The sequence below is a fragment of the Triturus cristatus genome, chromosome 3_2 (genome assembly GCF_964204655.1).
Source record: "Triturus cristatus chromosome 3_2, aTriCri1.1, whole genome shotgun sequence".
NCBI lineage: Eukaryota > Metazoa > Chordata > Amphibia > Caudata > Salamandridae > Triturus > Triturus cristatus.
The window spans coordinates 1,184,375,737-1,184,395,895 of NC_140584.1; the positions used below are offsets into that span (position 1 = coordinate 1,184,375,737).

Consider the following 20,159-nt stretch of genomic DNA (forward strand, 5'->3'; position numbering starts at 1 on the left):
AGGCATGCATTCGGGCAAATTTAAAGACAAACTGGAGAAGGTGAAGACGGAGACCCCACTAGACTTTAGGGTTCCCACATCCCCACTACTGAATCATGCTATTTCAATAAATTGTATTAAGCTTTTGACACATGGGGCAGCCCCATCACAGCCCTCCAAGACTGCTGGGAACGGGACCTAGGAGCTTTGGATGACACAGATTGCGGGGGTGTTGGGGGAGGGGAGGCATATAGACACCCTGATGGCAATACGGGTGGGATACAGACTAGTGCAACCACAAATTCTTCATCACACATACTATCATTGGACAAGACTGCTACACATGGGCAAAATAAACCCAGCATCCTCTCTGAGAGGCTGAGGTCAGCTGGGGACTCTCATATACACATTATGGGAGTGCCCACACATTCAACCTCTCTGGACAGGAGTACAATGTAAAGTGGAAGTGGCCGGGGGGTGAGGGGGGGGGCGTGGAATGGAAAAGAAATACATCTCACACCAGCACTGGTGACCCTGGGTATCTGCGAGGAACAAACAGCATCTAAATAGATGCTCTTGTGGTGTAACATTGCCTGATATTAACCAGGGTGAACATAATTCATCTTTGGGAGCCTCAAATCCTGAAAAGGGAAGATGACCCCAATAGGCAGCCATGGAGACCTGGCACTTCCAGACCAGCTATGAAAGGAAACAAAAAGTCTGGAGGTCGGGAATGGGTTTCAGGGTGGAGGTGAAATCAGTGTCAAATTATTCTATGATGAGTGTTCTCAGTAGACCAGTTGCGGGGTAAAAAATTACATGTTTATAAAAAGAAGAAAAAAAAAAAAAAAAAAAAAAAGGGGAAATCAGTCCCATAGCCATCTTTCATGGGTCTGCGAAACCACTGAGTAATAGGTATGTGTGTTGCACATTTTAGTGTGTGTTCATGTGGTCCTGGTTTAAGAATAATCAGGTGATAACCCTGAATCCTATCTTGGAACCAGAATCAAAGCTATTTCTTAAAACTGGGCAAAGGGAAAGTTTGGCAAGTTACTCTAATGTTTACAGAGCGCTTTAACCGTTCTGAAATCATTATGCCCAAACATCAATTGTTGGATACAAAGTTGGTTGCTTAGATCTTGACCTGGTCTGGCAGAGGTCGGAGCAACTCCCTCGAGAAGCCACTTTGCTCCAAACAATATGTACATGTGTTACAGAAGGTCAATGCAAGAACGAATCTCAGGATCGAAGTAGAATGCCTCAAAGACACAAAAATTTCCAGAGACAAAAGGAACATAGGGGATCCTGAACCTGTCGAAAAACCAGGCTTTAATTGTGCTGCGATACAGTGGACAGGAGCTCACAATCTTGCTATATGAGCTGCCAAACATGAGAGGAACAGGAATCTTCAAGCAGGAAGCACTAAATCCATGTTGGATTGGACTAATCAAAGAAAAATTGAAAGAAGCAATAATCTTGGAAACATAATTTTACAGAAGGCTCTAGCCTGCACTGGAGAGAAAATATTTACAGGTACACAGAACCGGTCTAGCTCTATCGTGCTGCTGTCATTCCTTCTTCCAGCATGCCCAAGCAAAAGGAAAGGTCTCAAAGAGGCTGGGGCATACTAAGCCAGGGAAAGATGAAAACATCTGCCTGAGTTCTGTGGACAAACTAGTAGGGCACTGCCTGCAGGAAGAAGATTAAAACCAAAGAGTGGAGCAGGACAAACCACTTCACAAGGCAACCGTGAATTCAGTCTGCCCTGCTGATGTGAGAGCAGCACCAAATAGGCCTGCTGCTCCACCCCGCTCAGTCAGCACAACACCAAATTCCAGTCTGATGGAATACCTTATAGTGAACGCACAGTGGTGGTAGACTTCATCACTCATCTGATCATAATTTTCAATCCCCAAAAATACAATAAGCAATCTCGCACTGAATTCCAGGATCTCTGTGAGGAACTTCAAAATATGGGCATCAAAATTCTGATATTAGGAGAGTACCTTCGACATGGATTCAGATGGTACTCCAATCAGAGACTTCTGAAACCTACTTGACTCTCGGGATTCCACCAACATACCAAATGGCCCACTCAACAATGGTCATCTATTTAAAACACGTATGCGACTTATTTAAACATACTCAATCGGGCCTTTACTCTGGTCTATGGTCAGACCATGATTTGAATTCTCCATTATCACCCCTCTCAGCATCTGAAAGCACCAGCACCCTGGCTCTACCATTAATCAAGAAATGTTAAATACCGTCCCCTGACCTGACCATATAGCTCATGTCAGCTCCTCGATTACCATTACGTCAGGAATGACATCGAAGACTGGATAAGACTATTTACTTCCAAATGCTCCCTAGCAGTAAATCAACTGGTACTAAAGAAAACTTCACAGGAAAGGATTAACACATGGCTGCCCATTTTGGAACACAAAAGCAGACCGGTGGAAAGCCCATGGTGAAAAAGAAGAAGGCTACTTACCAGTATGCATCTGTTCTTGGCATGTAGAGCTGCAGAACATCATACTTTTGCATAGATCGCCATCTGGTGTTGGGTTTGGATGCTTGCACCTTGTTGTCTTGGAAGAAGTCTTTTGTAATTACGAGATAGGAGATTCCTCCCTTGGACGATAGTGCGCATGGGCATAGACTCCACCATCAGATTGTTTTTCCCCATGATGGGAAATGATGGAGTTTGTAAGAAACAGAAAGATGTCCATGTGAATGTATCTAAGTAAGAAAACACTGGAACAGTTACAGGTTCCGGGGAGGCGGGTTGGCATATGATATTCTGCAGCTCTACATGCCAAGAACAGATGCATACTGGCAAGTAGCATTTTCCGTTCGGGCCATATGAGCTGCAGAATTCATACTTTTGCATAGACTGTACAGCAGTGTCTCCCTTAGCGGTGGACACCTGTATCTGTTGCAGTGGTTTGGAAAAGTGTCTTAAGAACAGCCTAGCCTACAGAAGCCTGTTGCTTTGCCTGCACGTCAACACAATAGTGTTTGGGGAAGGTGTGTGTTGTAGACCATGTTGCTGCCTTACAAATGTCTTCTAGGGGAATGTTCCCCAAGAATGCCATGGAAGCCCCTAGTTTGCGTGTTGAGTGCGCTCTAGGGGGAATTGTTAATGTGCGTTTTGCCTTCTGGTAGCATACTTGAATGCATTTGACTATCCACCTGGCAATTCCAGGTTTGGAGATTGGGTTTCCTTTATGCGGTGGAGCAAAAGCTACAAACAGTTGGTTTGTCTTTATAAAATGTTTAGTCCTGTCAATGTAATAAAGTATAGCTCTTTTGATGTCTGGTGCGTGAAGAGCTCTCTCTGCTACAGAACCTGGGTTTTGGAAAAACACTGGTCACTCTACAGATTGATCAAGATGAAAAGCAGAGATGACTTTGGGAAGGAATTTTGGATTTGTTCAAAGAACCACCTTGTTACCATGTATTTGTAAGAATGGTTCTTGTATGGATAAAGCCTGGATCTCACTTACTCTCCTGAGAGAGGTGATTGCGACAAGGAAAGCTACTTTCCATGTAAGGAACTGCAGTTCGCATTTGTTTAGAGGTTCAAATGGAGGACCCATGAGCCTAATAAGGACAATGTTTAGATCCCATACCGGAGAGGGTGGCAGTGTGGGAGGAATTATCTTTTTAAGGCCTTCCATAAATGCTTTGATTGCGGTTCCTCTTAACAATGACAAATGTTGTCTGTTTTGCAGGTAGGCGGCAAGGGCAGCAAGATGCAATCTTATGGATGAGTATGCTAGATTACAACTTTGTAGATGCAGTAAATAACAAATGATGTTCTGAATTTAAGCATCTAGCGGGTCAATTTTGTTGCGATTGCAGTAAATGACGAATCGTTTCCATTTGGCTGCATAGCAAGCTCTAGTAGTAGGGTGCCCCACATCTGGAAAAAAGGGCTGAAGAACTGGCGGATGAAGTTCCCATTCGTGTATCTGCAGTGTCTGACGACTTAGCAGATCCGCAATCGGATTGTGCACTCCTGGAAGATGTTCTGCCAGAAGATACATGTTTTGCGGAATGGCCCATCTCCATATGCTTTGCGCTAGATGAGACAGCTGCAAAGAATGTGTTCCTCCTTGTTTCTGTATGCAATACATTGCTGTCATATTGTCCGTGCGGACCAGGACAGTCTTGTTGAGGAGATGTGCTTGGAATGACTTTAACGCTAGAAATATTGCTAGTAATTCTAGTTGATTGATGTGGAGCACTTTTTGTTGAGTAGTCCACCTGCCGTGAATTGTGTGGTTTAGGAGATGGCCTCCCCAGCCGGTGAGTGATGCGTCCGCTGTTAGCACTATCCGTGGAACTGGCTCTAGGAACGGCCGCCCTCTGGAAAGGTTTTGTGTGTTCCACCACTGCAGAGAGTGATGTGTGCGGCTGTCCACCAACATCAGATCTGTAAGTTGACCTTGAGCCCGATTCCACTGACGTGCTAAGAATTCCTGTAGTCTTGCGTGAGGTACTATGACAATGCAAGAGGCCATCATTCCTATGCGCTGCATAAACACTCGCGCAGGAAGGGAGTGTTGGGGTTGATATTTTGTGATAAGGGTTTGCATACTGGCTATCTTGGCTGAATTGGGGTATGCTTGATCTTTGGAAGTCTCTATCGTGGCACCTAGATACTGATGTAGGTAGGAGGGCTGTAGATGTGACTTGGCGTGGTTTATTGTGAACCCCAAGTGGTGTAGCAGTAGAATTGTTTGGCGAGTGTGGTGAAGACACTGACTGTGTGACTTGGCTTTTATCAGCCAGTCATCCAAGTATGGAAACACATGGATCTGCTGTCTTCGCAAGTGTGCGGCTACTACCGCGAGACACTTTGTGAAGACCCTGGGTGCTTTGGTTACCCCGAATGGGAGAATTTTTAACTGATAGTGTTGGCCGCCCATTGTGAATCTTAGATATTTCCCGTGAGCATGGTGTAAGGGAATATGGAAGTAGGCATCCTTGAGATCAAATGTGGCAAGGAAGTTGCCTTGCCTTGCTCAAGCAGTGGAAGGACTTGTTAAAGAGTGATCATGTGAAAGTGATCTGACTGTATGTAGAAATTGAGAGGTCTGAGATCCAGTATTGGTCTGAGAGTACCGTCCTTTTTGGGGATTAGAAAATACAGGGAGTAAACCCCTGTCCCTTGATGCTCTAGGGGAACTGGCTCTATTGCATGCTTTTGAAGCAGTGAGAGAACTTCCTGTTTGAAGAGCGTTAGATGTTCTGTGGACATGGGACACTGTTTGGGCGGTATGTTGGGGGGAGTTGCAGTAAGTTCCAGGCAGTAACCATACTGTATAATTTGTCTTACCCACTGTCCGTAGTGATGGAATTCCAGACAGGTAGGAAATGTGAGAGTCTCCCTCTGACCGGAGAGGAATGGTCTGGATGGAGTGGAGGGAAGTCACTGTTAGTTGATGGGGGAGGTGCAAGTGTTGTTACCTCGGCCTCTCCCTTTTGGTTTTTATTTCCCCTATACCCACCTCTGAAATATCCCTTGTGGGGGATGTTTGTGTGGGAGTTTAAGGGGAGGAAGCAGTGTCTGTGCTGAGGTTCTTAGATGTGCTCCTGTAAAAGGAGCGACAAAAGGAGCCTTGTGTAGATGGAGACTGTAATGCTCCCATAGATTTTGCAGTCTCAGTGTCTTTATTAATTTTCTCTAGGGAAGTGTCTACAGCTGGGCCAAAAAGTTGTTCCTGATTGAACGGCTGATTCAGGATAGTAGTCTGCACTTCTTGTTTGAACCCAGAAATGCACAACCATGCTTGCCGTCGTAATAACACACTGGTGTTGATTGATCTAGATGCAGTGTCTGCTGCATCGAGGGCACATTTAATGGATGCGTTTGTTATTAACTTGCCCTCCTGAATCAAATCATTGGCTTTGGCCTAGTATTGGTCAGGCAAATGCTGCATTAGGCCTTCAAGCTCGTCATAGTGAGACCTATTGTATCTTGCAAGTAACACTTGTGCATTAGCTATCCTCCAGTGAGTAGCTGCCTGGTAGGCAACTCGTTTGCCTGAAGCGTCTAGCAATTTAGACTCTGTCTGGAGGTGGAGCATCGTCGGAGGTCTGTTAGTTGGCACGCTTTCTAGTCTAGTCACGCTTTGGTCACTACCAGGGAATCTAAGGGGAGTCGGCCTTTAATGTAGGTGGGATCATTAGGGGCTGGTTCATATATTTTTATCGATCCGAGGATTGAGATCCTGGTCCTGACAGGGTCTTTGGAGACGTATGGAGCATGTTTGATGACACCTTTCACAAAAGGCAGCACAAACATTACCCATGCTGACTGTGCAAAAGTGTCTATGGGCTGGATATAGAAAGTTATAAAAGTGTCTACGAGGAAGTCTTCCTCTGTGGGGTCTGAAAGCATTTGAACACCATGATATTGGGCAGCCGTTTCAATGAGCTGGCTAAAATCAATGTTGTCATCTGGTGGAGATGGCCTTGTTGGGTTTGCATCTGGATCAGGTAGGTCTGGAGGATCTACAGGGTCATTGTAGTTGTCCCATGTGTCCTGTGGTATGTCAGTGTCATCATCAGGATCATTGAAAGGGTCATTATTTCCACCCCCACTCCGTAGGTCATCATCATCATCCTCATCCTGTGGTGGTGGTGAGTATGGAGGAAGTATAGGAGACTTTGGAGGAGAGAAAGGCTTAGTAGGAAGAACAGGAGAAGAGGGTCTTAATGGTGAAGTTGCACAGTCCTTTTTCTTCAGAGGCACCTCGGGAATGTGTGGGGTGTCCAATTTTGTCCTGGAGATGCTGACAATATAGCCTGTTTTAGGGTCCCCATGCAGTGTTTTCTGTTTCGGATCGTTGTAATCTGGTAGAAACAGTTCTTCCTCGCTGGCATGTGCTTTCGGCGTCAATTTTCTCGGCTCCGAACGGGGTTTAGATTTCTGCCTTGGAGCCTTAGAAGGGGTTTTTGGGTCCTTTGGCTTCGGTGTCGAGTCCGAAATCTTTTTCGGCTCCGAAGGTTTCGAGGAGTCTTCGGATTCGAGGCCTTTTGTTCTTTCGGTGCCGAAGTGCTTGGTGCCGAGGCCTTTTTGGAGACAGCGGGAGTAGGATGTGTTCCCAATTTCAGCACCGACGGTGTTTTTGGGGTACCAATGTGCGGCTTGCTCGGTCCCGAGCCGCCAGAAGGCTTCTCCTTTGTCTTCGGAGTCGGGCCCGGGGATGGGGCTTCTAAAGTTTTGTTTTGGTCGCGACTAAGGCCTTCAGGCGAAGTCTACCGGAGCCTACTTTATTTTATTTATTTATTTATTTTTTGGGTGGGGTTGGAGCAGTTGTACTCACTCGTTGACCTGAAGTGATGTGGTCATCGGAGTTGGAGTCATCTGCCTTGGATATGATGTCAAGATACTCCGAATCCTCTGCCTCTGGAACGTCAGGGCCTTCATCGAAGATGCCTTCTGGCACCGGTGCAGCCTGTTGCGCCATAACGTGTCGTCGAGCCCGGCAATCACGGATAGTCTTCTTGGACCGGAAGGTGGCGCGGGCTTGGCAATTTTTCTCTTCGTGTTCGGGCGAGAGACAAAGGTTGCAGACCTTGTGTTAGTCGCTGTGTGGAAATTTAGCTCCACACGGGGGGCATTTTTTGAATGGAGTCCTTTCCATTAGCCATAGGTCTGAATGGCGTCATTAAGCTAGCGGCCCGCGTAGACGGCCGGAATCGAGGATTTGAGTTTGCGCGTCGAAAGGCATGCGAACGAGAACACAACTGTCGAGTTTGCGATGGTTTGCGCGTCGAAATGGTTTGGAAAACACTGTACCGAACCGCTGAAGTTACACCCGAACCCGATGGCGGAAAAAACACAATCTGAGGATGGAGTTGAGGCCCATGCGCACTATCGTCCAAGGGAGAAGTCACCTGTCTCGCGACTACAAAAGACTTCTTCCAAGACAACAACAAAGTGCAAGCATCCGAGCCCAACACCGGATGGCGATCTATGCAAAAGTATGAATTCTGCAGCTCATATGCTTCGAACTTCTATATTCCAAACATATGTTAGCATGCAAACAACACTACACCCACTATAAACAAGAAGCTCGTAAAACAAGGACCAGTTTTGTAGTAGGTGTATCTCTTCTGCCTTCAATTAATTCATCAAACAATGTATTTAACATTTACAAAGAATTGACACTAAATAGTGAACATGAAAATAGAGTAAGCCATTTATGATCATTCTGCAAACAGGCTGGCTAGACACATTCCAGCAAAAATAAAAGAAATTCAAAGCCATATTGAATCAAATTAATTTAAGTATGCGGGTGCCACACCAGAAACTAATTTCATCTGTTCACAAACTGACCTCTCTTGAATTTGTATCAGCTCAGGGTGTGATCGATTGATCTTTAGCTTTAAACCATCAGGATCAGTAATGATGCTTCATCACCAAAACTGCTAAAAGAATGCATGACTGAAAGGGCTAAGGATATCACTTGCACAATGAATGCCTCACTACAAAAATAAATGAATCCAGAAGATAAGAGAAGCAATCCTTTGTTTAGAAACAAATAAATAAATAACTCAGATCTCTCAATGTCAGCCAATTACCACTTCTACCATATCTGACCAATATAATTAAAAGGGAAAGTCCAGCAGCAAACACAAGATTATTTAAAAAAGACAACTTTTTGGCAGACTTCCAAGAAGGCTTCCATCTTCTTCATGGCCCAGTAACATTTTCAATACCAAGTATTGTCAAGTGTACTGTCCAATCAGACATAATATTATTCTGGAAGGGAAATGAGAGCAAGTCGACGATAGCCTCTTTAAACCATGCTCGTCACCCATCATTAGCATTTCCAAATAAGTCACTATGATACACAGGCACATTATTTACACATTCACGACAATAGTTTATTGTATATCCTTCATCTATCTAAAGTGGTCACTAGAGCAAGACCAACTTTCTATCCTGGCCCAATTAGCATTTCCCGCTCTGCCACCTAAAAACTCACTTATCAACTGATTACATTTCTTAAATTCCCATTACTATAGAGTCTCTAGTGGGTATAGAACAGTCTCTTTCCAGACTGCTAACCTGCGAGAAGTGATTACTTTGGTATTTAGTCAACAGGTCTTAAGGCGGATGGCTGACATTCATCCCCTAATATTCAATGATGAATCATTCTTGTGACCCTCAGACTGATTCCAGAGTAGAGTCACTTTTTCTACCTAGGCTGCAAAACCTCCCTCCAGTCCACAAGGCCCTGAAATAACTATCTATCTAGCCCCTAAATGCTCAGAGGTACTTACTTCTTTTTTCATGCTTGTGATGCTGCGTTTCACCCTTCATGGTGTAATCCAGTTTCATCAGAATGGGCTCCAACCCTGTGTACATCTTCTGGATCAATTCCCGATAAACGACCAATGGCCAGAGGAGGACACTGAGCACTGGAAGAGAGTGAGAAACAGTCAATGGAAAAACAACACATGGCAAGAAGCAAGTGCCACGCTTAATTCAGAAAGCCACAAAAAAGGAAGCGATCTATTTTATAGGTCAGTTGGAGGCCATTCTCCACTCTCAAACGTGCTTCCAGAATATAGTAAGACAGTCCCACCATCGGACATGTTAATCTCTAATGTTATGGTCAGTTCAGTGTCTTTCCTCCGCTACCTTTGCCCTTCACACCCATGTCCATGACGTTAAATGGGCGTTAACTAGAATTCTCCACATGACCAGTCGAATGTACACCTACTGTCGGAAATTCCAAATACTGCTGTTGTACAGAGAGCCAAGCTTCTATCACTTAAAGCTACACACACAAGATGGAGAAGCATTTGAAGCTGAACTGGAGGATTTCTTGTACTGCAATGTCATCCACCCGTATAAACACAACAAATCAGGGATTGTCTCGCAATAGCAGTCTTTCTGAATGTCTGCTTGCATTAAGACCGGAAACAATACATCCACAGCAAGCCGGTCTGAGATTCTTAAGCTAAAAGAAAACAAAACAAGTTAACTACAGGACGTGACACAGCAGCAGGATGACAAGGTTGGGGGCATACTGACTGCTGGGAACTAATGAAGAAAAAAACATTTGAAGTGCCTTAAAAAAAAAGTAATTCCAAAATGTAAATGTTGAATTATCTGGTCTTTCAACCAAGCCGATTATATGATATTTAATAGGCAGTGTATGAGAAGAGATACCAACCATATTTGTGGTTTACAAAACGAGCACACATGGACCCTACTGTAAGTGTGCAGGAGCTGGACGGTGCTTAATGAGCCACCTCTGGGATCACTACTGCATAGCTTCTGAAGGCGGAAGGGAATACGCCCCCTGACTTAGTTGTGGGTACTTTGTTTCAGAGAACAAGCACCACGAGGGGGACCCTAGTACCAAGGTGTGGATCAGCATGGTGGCCAGTTCCACCACCCAGAGGAAGCAGCGTGCCTCGCTCGTGTTCAATTTAAGACCACTGTGTGGGGCATGCAGTAACCTCCAAATGGGGGGCCTTTACATAAATGCAGAACAGCCTCCGTACAGACAATTTATTGGCAATATAGCTGAACTAAAAACGTGAAACACAGTGAATTTGACTTATCAAATCTGTGTTGCTTGGTGCAATCTCTATAATGAATAACTTAATATTTTAAGAGAGATGTAAAATCATTTTGCCAAAGTATGTATATCATATGTTGGTAGGCAGTGGATCATATATCAGGGGACATTAGACATTGCTACCCTGACAGCCATTTATTAACCTTTGCAGGGAATTCACCCCCAGTATTGTCAACTTGACAAATTACCTATACTCACATATTTGCCCTCAGGAGGTGTGCATGTGTGGCTTGCTAAGCCAGAGATTCCTAATATAATCTTAGGTACTCTGGAGTTCAGGGCTTGATGCACTGCCTAACTTTTCCTCTGCTGCAATGCAAGAGAACGAATGAAAAGAGCCAGGCAAGAAGACGACCAGCAATGTATTAGCAAACAAAATGCCAGGTAGAGTAGTTAATCTAATTGTTTCGAAATTACGAACCTACGGGACCTTCTGGTCTCGGTCTTGCAATAGTGATCCAATGACAGCTACAATGGTACAACCAAAAAGAAAAGTAGAGCGATACAATAAATAAATAAATAAATAAATATAAGAAGATTGCTTGCTGCTGTTCTTATGATAAAGGCATCCATTTCATTCACTGGACACATGTGGGCTGCCCCAAAAAACTAGTCTTTCCGGACAGTTTTAACATTCAAACCTTTATTTTCCCACTAAAACCAACCAATTTAGGAGTGGATGGATAAGGCGGACATGAGCAAAGTCTAGCAGAAGAATCTTTCATAAAGGTGCTTAAATACTAAGCACAAAAGGTCTGCATCTTTCAGGGACATTTCAAACTAAATCTGAATACTGTGCAGATGGAAAGAGCATTTGAACTTGTATTAGTGCGCAGTTTGATGACATTTATATGGCAAATAAAAAATAACGGTGATTAACAAATAAAATTGTCCCAGTGAAAGTCTCACTGCTCCTCTCCCTCCCCACGAAACCAATGGCTAAATGATGCTCTTAAGTGTGTGGTTTCTTTTTGTCATGTGCTCTGCTATGAGCTTGAAGTCTGCATTCTGAAATGAAGAGAGAACCGGGCCGAAGGAGGTGGGACCTGCTAAGAGGTCCATTAACACTACTAGAGGTATGATGCTCAAAGCAAATGATGATACACATTGTAAGAGAATAATTCCTCAGCTAGGTATCCTGTGTACTAATATTTCATTGTCACTTACAATGATTAAGAAGTCTGGCATATTTACAAGGATTTTATATAACATTTTCGGTATATAGAAGGATAATTAAGAAGAATTAAAGTCTACTCCGAAGTTGCATTTAGAAGAAGAAAAAAAGAACAAGTTACTTACCTTAGGTAATATTCTTTCTGGTAGATACTCTATCTAAATAGCAGATTACTCCGCGTTAGAATATCCCCTACGCATCAAACTGGATCTGGAGAATTTTTAACAGTGCTCCTGTGCCTCAACAGGTGGCATCATGCGGCACAGAAGCAGTGCTGTGCGACTACACGCTGGTTCTTTGCCGCCCTGGAAATCAGATGTATATATGGATCATGCATGCGAACGCCATCCTCCTTCTGCTCCCTCAAACTCAGTGTGCAAAACAACTGTTGATGACAACGTGCACACTGCTGATCATTTTAAATGTTGAAGATGCCATTCCAAAATGTCATGAGAGCAGTAAGGACTCGGCAGTTAGAGTTTCTACAAGAAAGTGTGTTGCCAAAGACAAGTAATCTGTTCTGCTCATAGATACTTTTAACATTGGAATCCTTAACTTTAGAATAGATAACGAAGCTATGCCTCTTGAACATGGAGGATCTGTGGAGTGGACTTAGTTCAAAGAGTCCTGCAGAACTGCACCAGAGATGGTATCCTTCCAGCCAGGCCTGGCTGTCAAGGCAGCGGTGGTTTGTGAACATTTTCAGTGACTCCGCCGGTCATAGCTAGTCAGATGTCAAGAACAGGCATCCCTCGTGTCAACACCTTTACAGGAGCCTTGAGGGAGGGGTTCTCAAACCCCGAGGTGCCAGTGCAACGCAGATCTTGATACATACGACTGCCCACATTGCAGGATCTTCTTCACAGTACTCCCTTTCTTTACTACAAAAAAAACGCGCAAGGAACGGATCATCCACGCAATTGGCTTGGTATGATCAATGTGAAAACTCCAAGCACTTTGGGGTACAACTGGTGGAGCCTCTCCTTCGCTTTCGAGGAGTTTGGTGGGATTGAAGAATGCTGGCAGAGTGACTTATTGCCTAGTCTGGAAAGGAGCCAAACCCTTTATGAAGGTGGCTATCAGAGTCCTCAGCACCACTTTGTTTGGCAAGAAGGTGGAGCATCAAAGTTGCACTGACAGTTCCTACTATTTACTCACGCAATAGGCGGACGTAATTGCAATGAGGAAGACGGTTTTCAGGGGCGCAAAAAACTATGCATAGGTTTGAAGGGTGTACACATAAGAAATGTCCCCTGATCGAATATGCCCTGCTCCACCTTGGGGTGCAATACCACTTACGATCTTCTCAAGATGTGTGCTCTGGCATTCAGGTACTTTGCCAGGTGGTTGGCTACTATAAAGATGTTCTGCTTCTTCAGCACACATCCAGAGACGCAAGGACTCATGGCACAGAACCCAGTACCCTACTTCGCCTTGCCTGTTGCAATACTACATGGCGGTAATATTGTCCGTGAGAAACTGCAACAGGCTCCTCCTAACAGAAGGCTGGAAAGCCTTTTAGGACAAAAGAATGGGCTGAAGCTTCAACAGATTGTTGAGGAGCTGGCTCTCTGCTGGAGTCAGAGGCCCCTGATCTCCACCTCCTGTAAGTGATTACCCACAAACCAGTACTAATGCATCCATCATAAATGTGAGCTCTGCTTGAAAAGGGACAGCAGACTGCCTCAGGAGAGATTGGAACTGGTCAGCTACTATTGTAGATCCTCAAGAACTGAATGAAGTCAGGAGGCAGCATTGATACAGGGCCCACTGGCATTTTAAGGTCCCACATGTGCCACGTGATGCTGCTTACAAGGAGGGTACAAGAGGCAGGAGAAAAAGAAGCCTCAGAGTTATCCCCACTGAGACCCAGGACCAATCCTGAAACATCTAGATCGTAGCCCAAATGTCTAAAGAAGAGAAACCTGGGGTCAGCAGTATCCATCAGAAAAAAGAAAAACACTGGCATGGTCTAAACACAGCTGTGAGGTTGCCCAACAACCCGTCCAAATAATATCCAAGCACAGTCATCAAGATGTCACAGAAACATAACCCAGGTATACTCACAGATTATGTAGGATATCATGATGCCAGGTACGTAGTGTCCAACCACAGAAAGGCTCAGGCAGCCTGCACAGACCGAGGCACAAAACTGAGGAAGAAATAAATTGAACAGCGTGAGCCATTAAGTGTGGAACCGACGGACTCTACAGCCAGAAAAAGTAGTACAGAAAGGAACAGAGTGATACCCTATAGTCAGACTGAGGAGCAGCGCATACATCTAGTACCGAGCCCAAAGAAAAGAACCTACAGACAGAAACAGTCCATGCATCTAGCACAGAAACCAGAGAACAGAATTCACAGCCAGACAGAGGATGCTCCCATTCATTTAGCACAGAACACAAAGAGCTAATCTATTCAAGACGATTCAGTCACCCCACATTTAGAATAGTACCCAAAGACCAAACACAATCTACAGCCAGACTGACGATTAACCCACATATCGAGCACAGAACACAAAGAGCAGTTAATCTATAGCCGCATTCAGGAAGAGCCCTCACATTTACAATAGAACCCAAGGACCACGCACAATCTACAGCCAGACTGACGAATAACACACATATCTAGCGCAGAACCCAAAGAGCAGATAATCTATAGCCAAACTGAAGAAGACAAACAGACAACGTCTGAAGCCATACTGAGGAAAATACCATGCAACTAGCACAGAAACCTGGAACAGATAATCTACAGCCAGACAGAGGATGAAGTCATTCATTTAGCACAGAACACAAAGAGCAGAAAATCCACATGTGCACTCTAAGAGAGCCACTGCAGCTGGGCACAGAAGTCTGAGAAGGGGGAATATATAGACAGACACAAAGAAAGTCCTCACAGTATGAAAAGAGGGAAACCCACCAGTGCTGGAATTTGAAATAATGTACTCCGGGAACCCATAAATTGGGGGGTCAAGTCTGACAAACCGTTACCTTATACAGAAATTGGCACCAAGGACAAAGGTGACAGTAAATATGTTCTACATTACTTAACTGGTCACAAAGACTGCATTTTAAAGTCTCTGCAGCAGGTATCTTATCTTAGTGCTCCCGGCAATTGATAGGAAATTGTAGTAGCTGAAAGATAACTCTAGTGGTTAATGCAGTTTTGGGAAGGTTCTAGGTTTTGTCCAATAAGAGTTTTGAATCACAACGAAGCTTAGACAGTTAATGTGCCAGCTGCAAAGCACACTAACCTGCAGATCACAATTTTGTATTTTATGTAGATAGGTAAGTGGGCACCTGCTTTTGGCACTGCATCACTTCGTTACTTCCAAGTTCATGAGTTGAAGTCCTTCTAATATAGCACAGGGCATCAAGAAGCTGCATGCAAACTAAGTCACAGATATAGATCCTTATTGTTTTTTTTTTTTTTCTCAATCTGTTATTCCCATATTGCAAAGAAGGACTCCTCTGGGAATAAATAAAGACTTCTAATTACAGACCACCCCAATCACTGAACTACATTTTAAATCCCAACCTTATGTTTCTCCCAAATATTCACTCTTAACATATAATGTATGAAAGTATGGACGATATGAGATATCTACACCTAACAACCCTAATTGTCTAAAGTAATATTTCCTCTACAGTGATTTACAAACTCGTATGATTTATTGTGTTTGTGTGTGATGTAAATGCGATACCCTACAATGGAATGAGTAGCGCTATAAAAGAAGTAAATAGAAAATAAATTAGTTGGGACCAAATCAAATCATTAATATAATTTTTCACGCATACAAATAAATCTTGCATTCTTACAGTGTATTCACATCCCTTACATACAGAGATTGAACTTAGTCAATAACCTTCCCCCAACACAAAGTTTCTCTAAGTTATTATGAAGTGATAAGCTTTGTGCCTTTGCTTCCTTCTATTGCAATCTAGGTATTAGGCTCAGAAAGGTCCCAGCCAGGATGATACTTTTCCATAAGAAGGGCTGATTGGCCCCTTAAATCAGGCCTTTGTTTGTGCTTGACAGGAAGTGAAAATAGGAAAGCCTCTTTGAAGATTGCTGCACTGAATAGAATTCAGACAAAGTTTGGGAACTGCTGACTTGTGTCCAGGTGTTGGAAAACGATAGCAGGAAAATTCAGCATATTGCCTTGGTTGGCTGGATCACAGATCAGGCCCAGAAATAGCTGCCGGAAAGGCACAATCCCCTACCAGCTAGCACAGACACTCACAATTCCACGCAGAAGCAATATATGAACAATGCTGTCACTTGTACATTTACAAAAGAGAGTACTTTTTGAGTCACTAATGCAGAAACAGGTCTTTAAAAAAAACACCTTTTAATCCAACAGTTATTTACATACAACATAACAGTGCAACTTCTTTATTATCAAGTGTGTGTGCGCATCACTTCATTTATCCATTAGTGGAAATTTATGTTAGAAGTTTGTTAGAAGTTTTTCTTCTATTGCAGATTTTGCCTTCTTAGTAAAGGAGGAGGGGGCCCCCCATCTACCGTACAGCAGAGACACAGAAGTCGCTCCTTCACTACTTGCAGTCTGTGAAATGGCTTGACTTTGCTGGCAGATAGAGATTTGCGGGTGGGCTACATGCCATTAGTAGAAGAAACTAGCTTACCTTGCCGGGATTCTGCCTCTTGTATTGCATCAGCTCCTGAAGGTACAGTCTGAAGGTGACCCAGCTTTCTGCCAAGCAGAGACACAGCTCGGGAACACTGAGCAGTCGCGGATGCCCTGTTCCACCTGCCGCCAAGCCATCACTACGGAAAACATAGGAGTACGCGCATATTTAAAACAGTGATGCTGAAGCAAGTTCCAAAGAAATGGCAAACTATTCAATGACCTTCAAAGCAAACATGGAAAAGGTACATGCTACAAGCCCAAGGGAAAACCGGTTTGGGGATGGGATTTCCCTCTCTGGCCTGGTCTCCAGCTAGGCTACATGAACAAAGGGCAGGAATGTGATCACCATTTGCCCATCAAAGTCGGCTTCCCCTTTGAAGCTGTTGGGCTAACATCCTGCATGGCTTCCTGCAAGGGGGAGGTGACACCACTTCATGCAGCAGGCTTCTATTGTTGCAAAGCCTGGAAGTCGTTCACACTACTCCCCAAGCGGGCAGAAAGTGGTCTCTAGACCAGTGCCCGTGTGAAGTCACTGGACCAGCCTGGACGCAGATTTGCAACTTATCTGAAAGTTGCTTTGCTTTATTAGGAACATTAAATTCGACCAGGGCATCAGGTCGGGTTTAATGCCACAATTAATTTGATACCTTACAGTACCCAGTTAGGAAGTCCCATTCAGAAGTTAGCCAGGCTGGGGGGCCAGCCTGTAAACCTGTATTAGCTAATGGGACTACTAACCTTTCCACAACAAAATGAAAATCTGCAGGGTTTTGCTGAAGGACATATTTAAACATACATGTCCCAATTCCTAATATACAGCTGCCTGCCTTGAGGCTCTATAGGTCTTCCTTCGGGAAGACTTCCATACATCATTAAAGGAAGTGATGGGTTTGCATTATTTGTGATGGGAAAGTTGAACTGGAAGTGTGACAACTGCTTTTACAGTTTGCAGTGGAGCGTTTTCGTACCTTGTCACAAATATTACAAACTAATATGCAGCTCACCCTGCCCTGTGGGCTTGTAGGACTGTTATGCTCACAGTAAGAAAAACACATAGCTGTCTAGAAAATGTACAAAGTCAGGTCAACTTACCTTCCTAAATGAAAGCAATGTCTTACAACCCAACAACACGCTTCAATGACAAAGAAGGGTCAAAGTGAATCTGCAAAAAGATTACAAGCACGCCATAAATTGACTCCTAACTGAATGGCCACAGGAGGGAAGACCTCAATCAAGAAAGCACGCATTTAATCGTGTTGGAGGTAGGTCAATAAAAGCTTATAAGATCCTGTTGCCATCCAGTAAAACCCTTTGAGACGACTGAACTAAAAATAGAACTTTTTGGCCTATTATGAAAAGCAATATGCTTGGGGCCCATCAAAGAACATAGTAGGGTAAGATCATGTTATCAGGCGGTGTTTTATGATCTGAGACCTAAACACTGGTCGGCATAAAAAACTCTAAGAATGGAACTAACTATAGATGAGAGTTTGAGGAAAAACCTGCTGCCTTCTGCATGAAGGCTAAAAAGAGGATATCAGTTAACACTTCAGGGAGACGACAACAGGAGGCAAATAGCAAAATGCTACACTAGAGTTGTAATGGAAAAAAATAAGGTGAATGTCCTTGAGTGGCCCAGTCACAGACCTGCCCAAAATTCAATCAAAAGCATATTATAGGATTTGAATACATCAATGCTCCTCAAGTAAGTCCCCAATGCCAGAAGCATTTTGCGAAGGAGAATGACCAAATACTTACAAATCTAGATGATAATGGTTGTTAGGGACCTATCTCAAGACTCAAAGCAGGAACTGCTTACAAGAGTGCTTTAAAAAATTATTAAACTGGGTGAAGACCTATTCATTTGAGATATGGAGTGATTTAAGGACAAGCAATTCTCGATTAAATGTAGGTTAGTCTGAGCCAATGACACAGCAAATAAACGTTTAAGAGCGTGCAGACTTTTGACAAGCACTGTGCATCTCTACAAGGATCTGGCACTTACCTAAAGCAATGAACACCTGCCAAAGTTAGATCTAAAGAAACAGCAGAGATCTTGGAGAGAAGATGGCCCCATGCGCTAAGGAACACCCTCTCTTCACAACTGAATGGCCTACTATTTAAGGGGGAAACCAAGAACTAACTGGGCAGTAAATCAGAGGATTAAAAGTAAAGACTCCAGAAACAACCAGCAATGCCAGGGTAACAGACTTCTGCTATGTGAAATATGGGTGAAAGCTGTGTTTTCACCCTCCTCACAAGACTGTTAAGTTTGCCCTGAATCTAAGGAGAACAGTCTGGGGAAGAAGTTCAAAGATAGAGTTCTATCTGGAATCAAAGCGCTCCTAATAGCTGCCCCTCTGTAATCTAAATGCATTCATAGACATCTATTGAGATTTCACAACACACTGTAGAAAGGGGGACGGGGAGCTATTAGAAAGAGAGCATGTCCAGTACCATTGCTCCCAAGGGCTAACGTGGTATTCACTGTGGGGTAGCTGTTCCTGATGTCAAGGAGAGTAACAGCCTATTCTGGTTGACGAGAAAGTTTTAAAGTGTAATGTATCTCTGCTAGAGTTGGGATATCTGGGATAATGGGTAATTCCTCCTTTTGAATATAGTGCCCTCACACACCCTTGCGGGTGTCATGCTTCATCATCAGGCATTGCTCCTCGTGGGGGTGGCGCTGCTGTCCTCCACAGACCCCGCGAAAGGGCATCTTTTTCGGAGATCTTTTAAGGAGACGCCACAGTTGTGCATGTGTGTGTGTGGGCCTAGGACAGGGAGTGAGAGTGTGATTTAAAATTACCAGACGGTACCCAGAACCTAGGTTAAAAACAAGACGGATGTGGAGCTCCTCTTTAAAACAAATATGGAGGGGGTGGGGGTGGGAGGGTAAATGTCTTCCCGCTGATCTCAAAATCAGTGTGGGTGTGTGATAAAGGAAAATCGGGTCAACATGCAATGGCAACTCACAGACGGTCGGGTAGGTGCCGAACGCTGATGGGGGAAGAGCGAATATACTCTCCCCCATTACCTAAGTGAGCGCCAACGAGGCTCACCACTCTGAATTTGGGGGTTGGGTAAAGGAACTTGAAGTACACGTTCCTTCTAGCGCGGAGACGCATCAACTCCTGATTATAGGTACAGCAGGTATACAGGGCGTTTCTCCCCTGATCCCTGCGCACTCTCTCTAATCTTTTCACTTTACGGTCCTGACGAAGCGCCCCTGGATCCCTTACGGACCAACATGAAGCACGAAACAAGTTGGCCTGATTTTCTTTTATCACACACCCACGCGGATTTGAGAGCAGCGGGAAGACATTTACCCCCCTCCATATTTGTTTCCAAGAGGAGCGCCACATCCATCTTGTTTTTAACCTTATCATCTGGACCCCTGTATAAAACTAGGTTCTGGGTACAGTCATTTTAAACCACTCTCTCACTCACTGTCCTAGGCTCACACACCAACATGCACAACTGCGGCGTCTCCTTAAAAGATCTCCGATAAAGAGCCTTTTTGGGGAGCCCATGGAGGACAGCAGCGCCACCCCCATGAGGAGCAACGCCCGATGATGAAGTATGACACCCGCAAGGGTGTGGGGGGGGGGGGAACTATATTCAAAAGGAGGAAATCCCCATTATCCCAGATAACCCAACTCTACTAGAGATATATTCCACTTTAAAACTTTCTCATCAACCAGAAAAGGTTGCCTTGACTGCAGGAACAGCTACCCCA

At 44.2% G+C, this 20,159-nt stretch overlaps 1 protein-coding gene across 2 annotated transcripts in view; it reads right to left on the minus strand.

Moving 5' to 3' along the window:
• The window catches only part of RETREG2 (reticulophagy regulator family member 2), a 230,571-nt gene that overhangs the window by 107,193 nt on the left and 103,219 nt on the right, over nucleotides 1-20,159 (minus strand). For both annotated transcript variants that reach the window (XM_085650099.1, XM_085650100.1), the window contains exons 4-6: nucleotides 16,416-16,557; nucleotides 13,837-13,921; nucleotides 9,286-9,423 (exon numbers count right to left, since the gene is read on the minus strand). In XM_085650099.1, coding sequence (XP_085506225.1) covers nucleotides 9,286-9,423; nucleotides 13,837-13,921; nucleotides 16,416-16,557 — 365 coding nt within the window. The remainder of the gene's footprint in view (nucleotides 1-9,285; nucleotides 9,424-13,836; nucleotides 13,922-16,415; nucleotides 16,558-20,159) is intronic.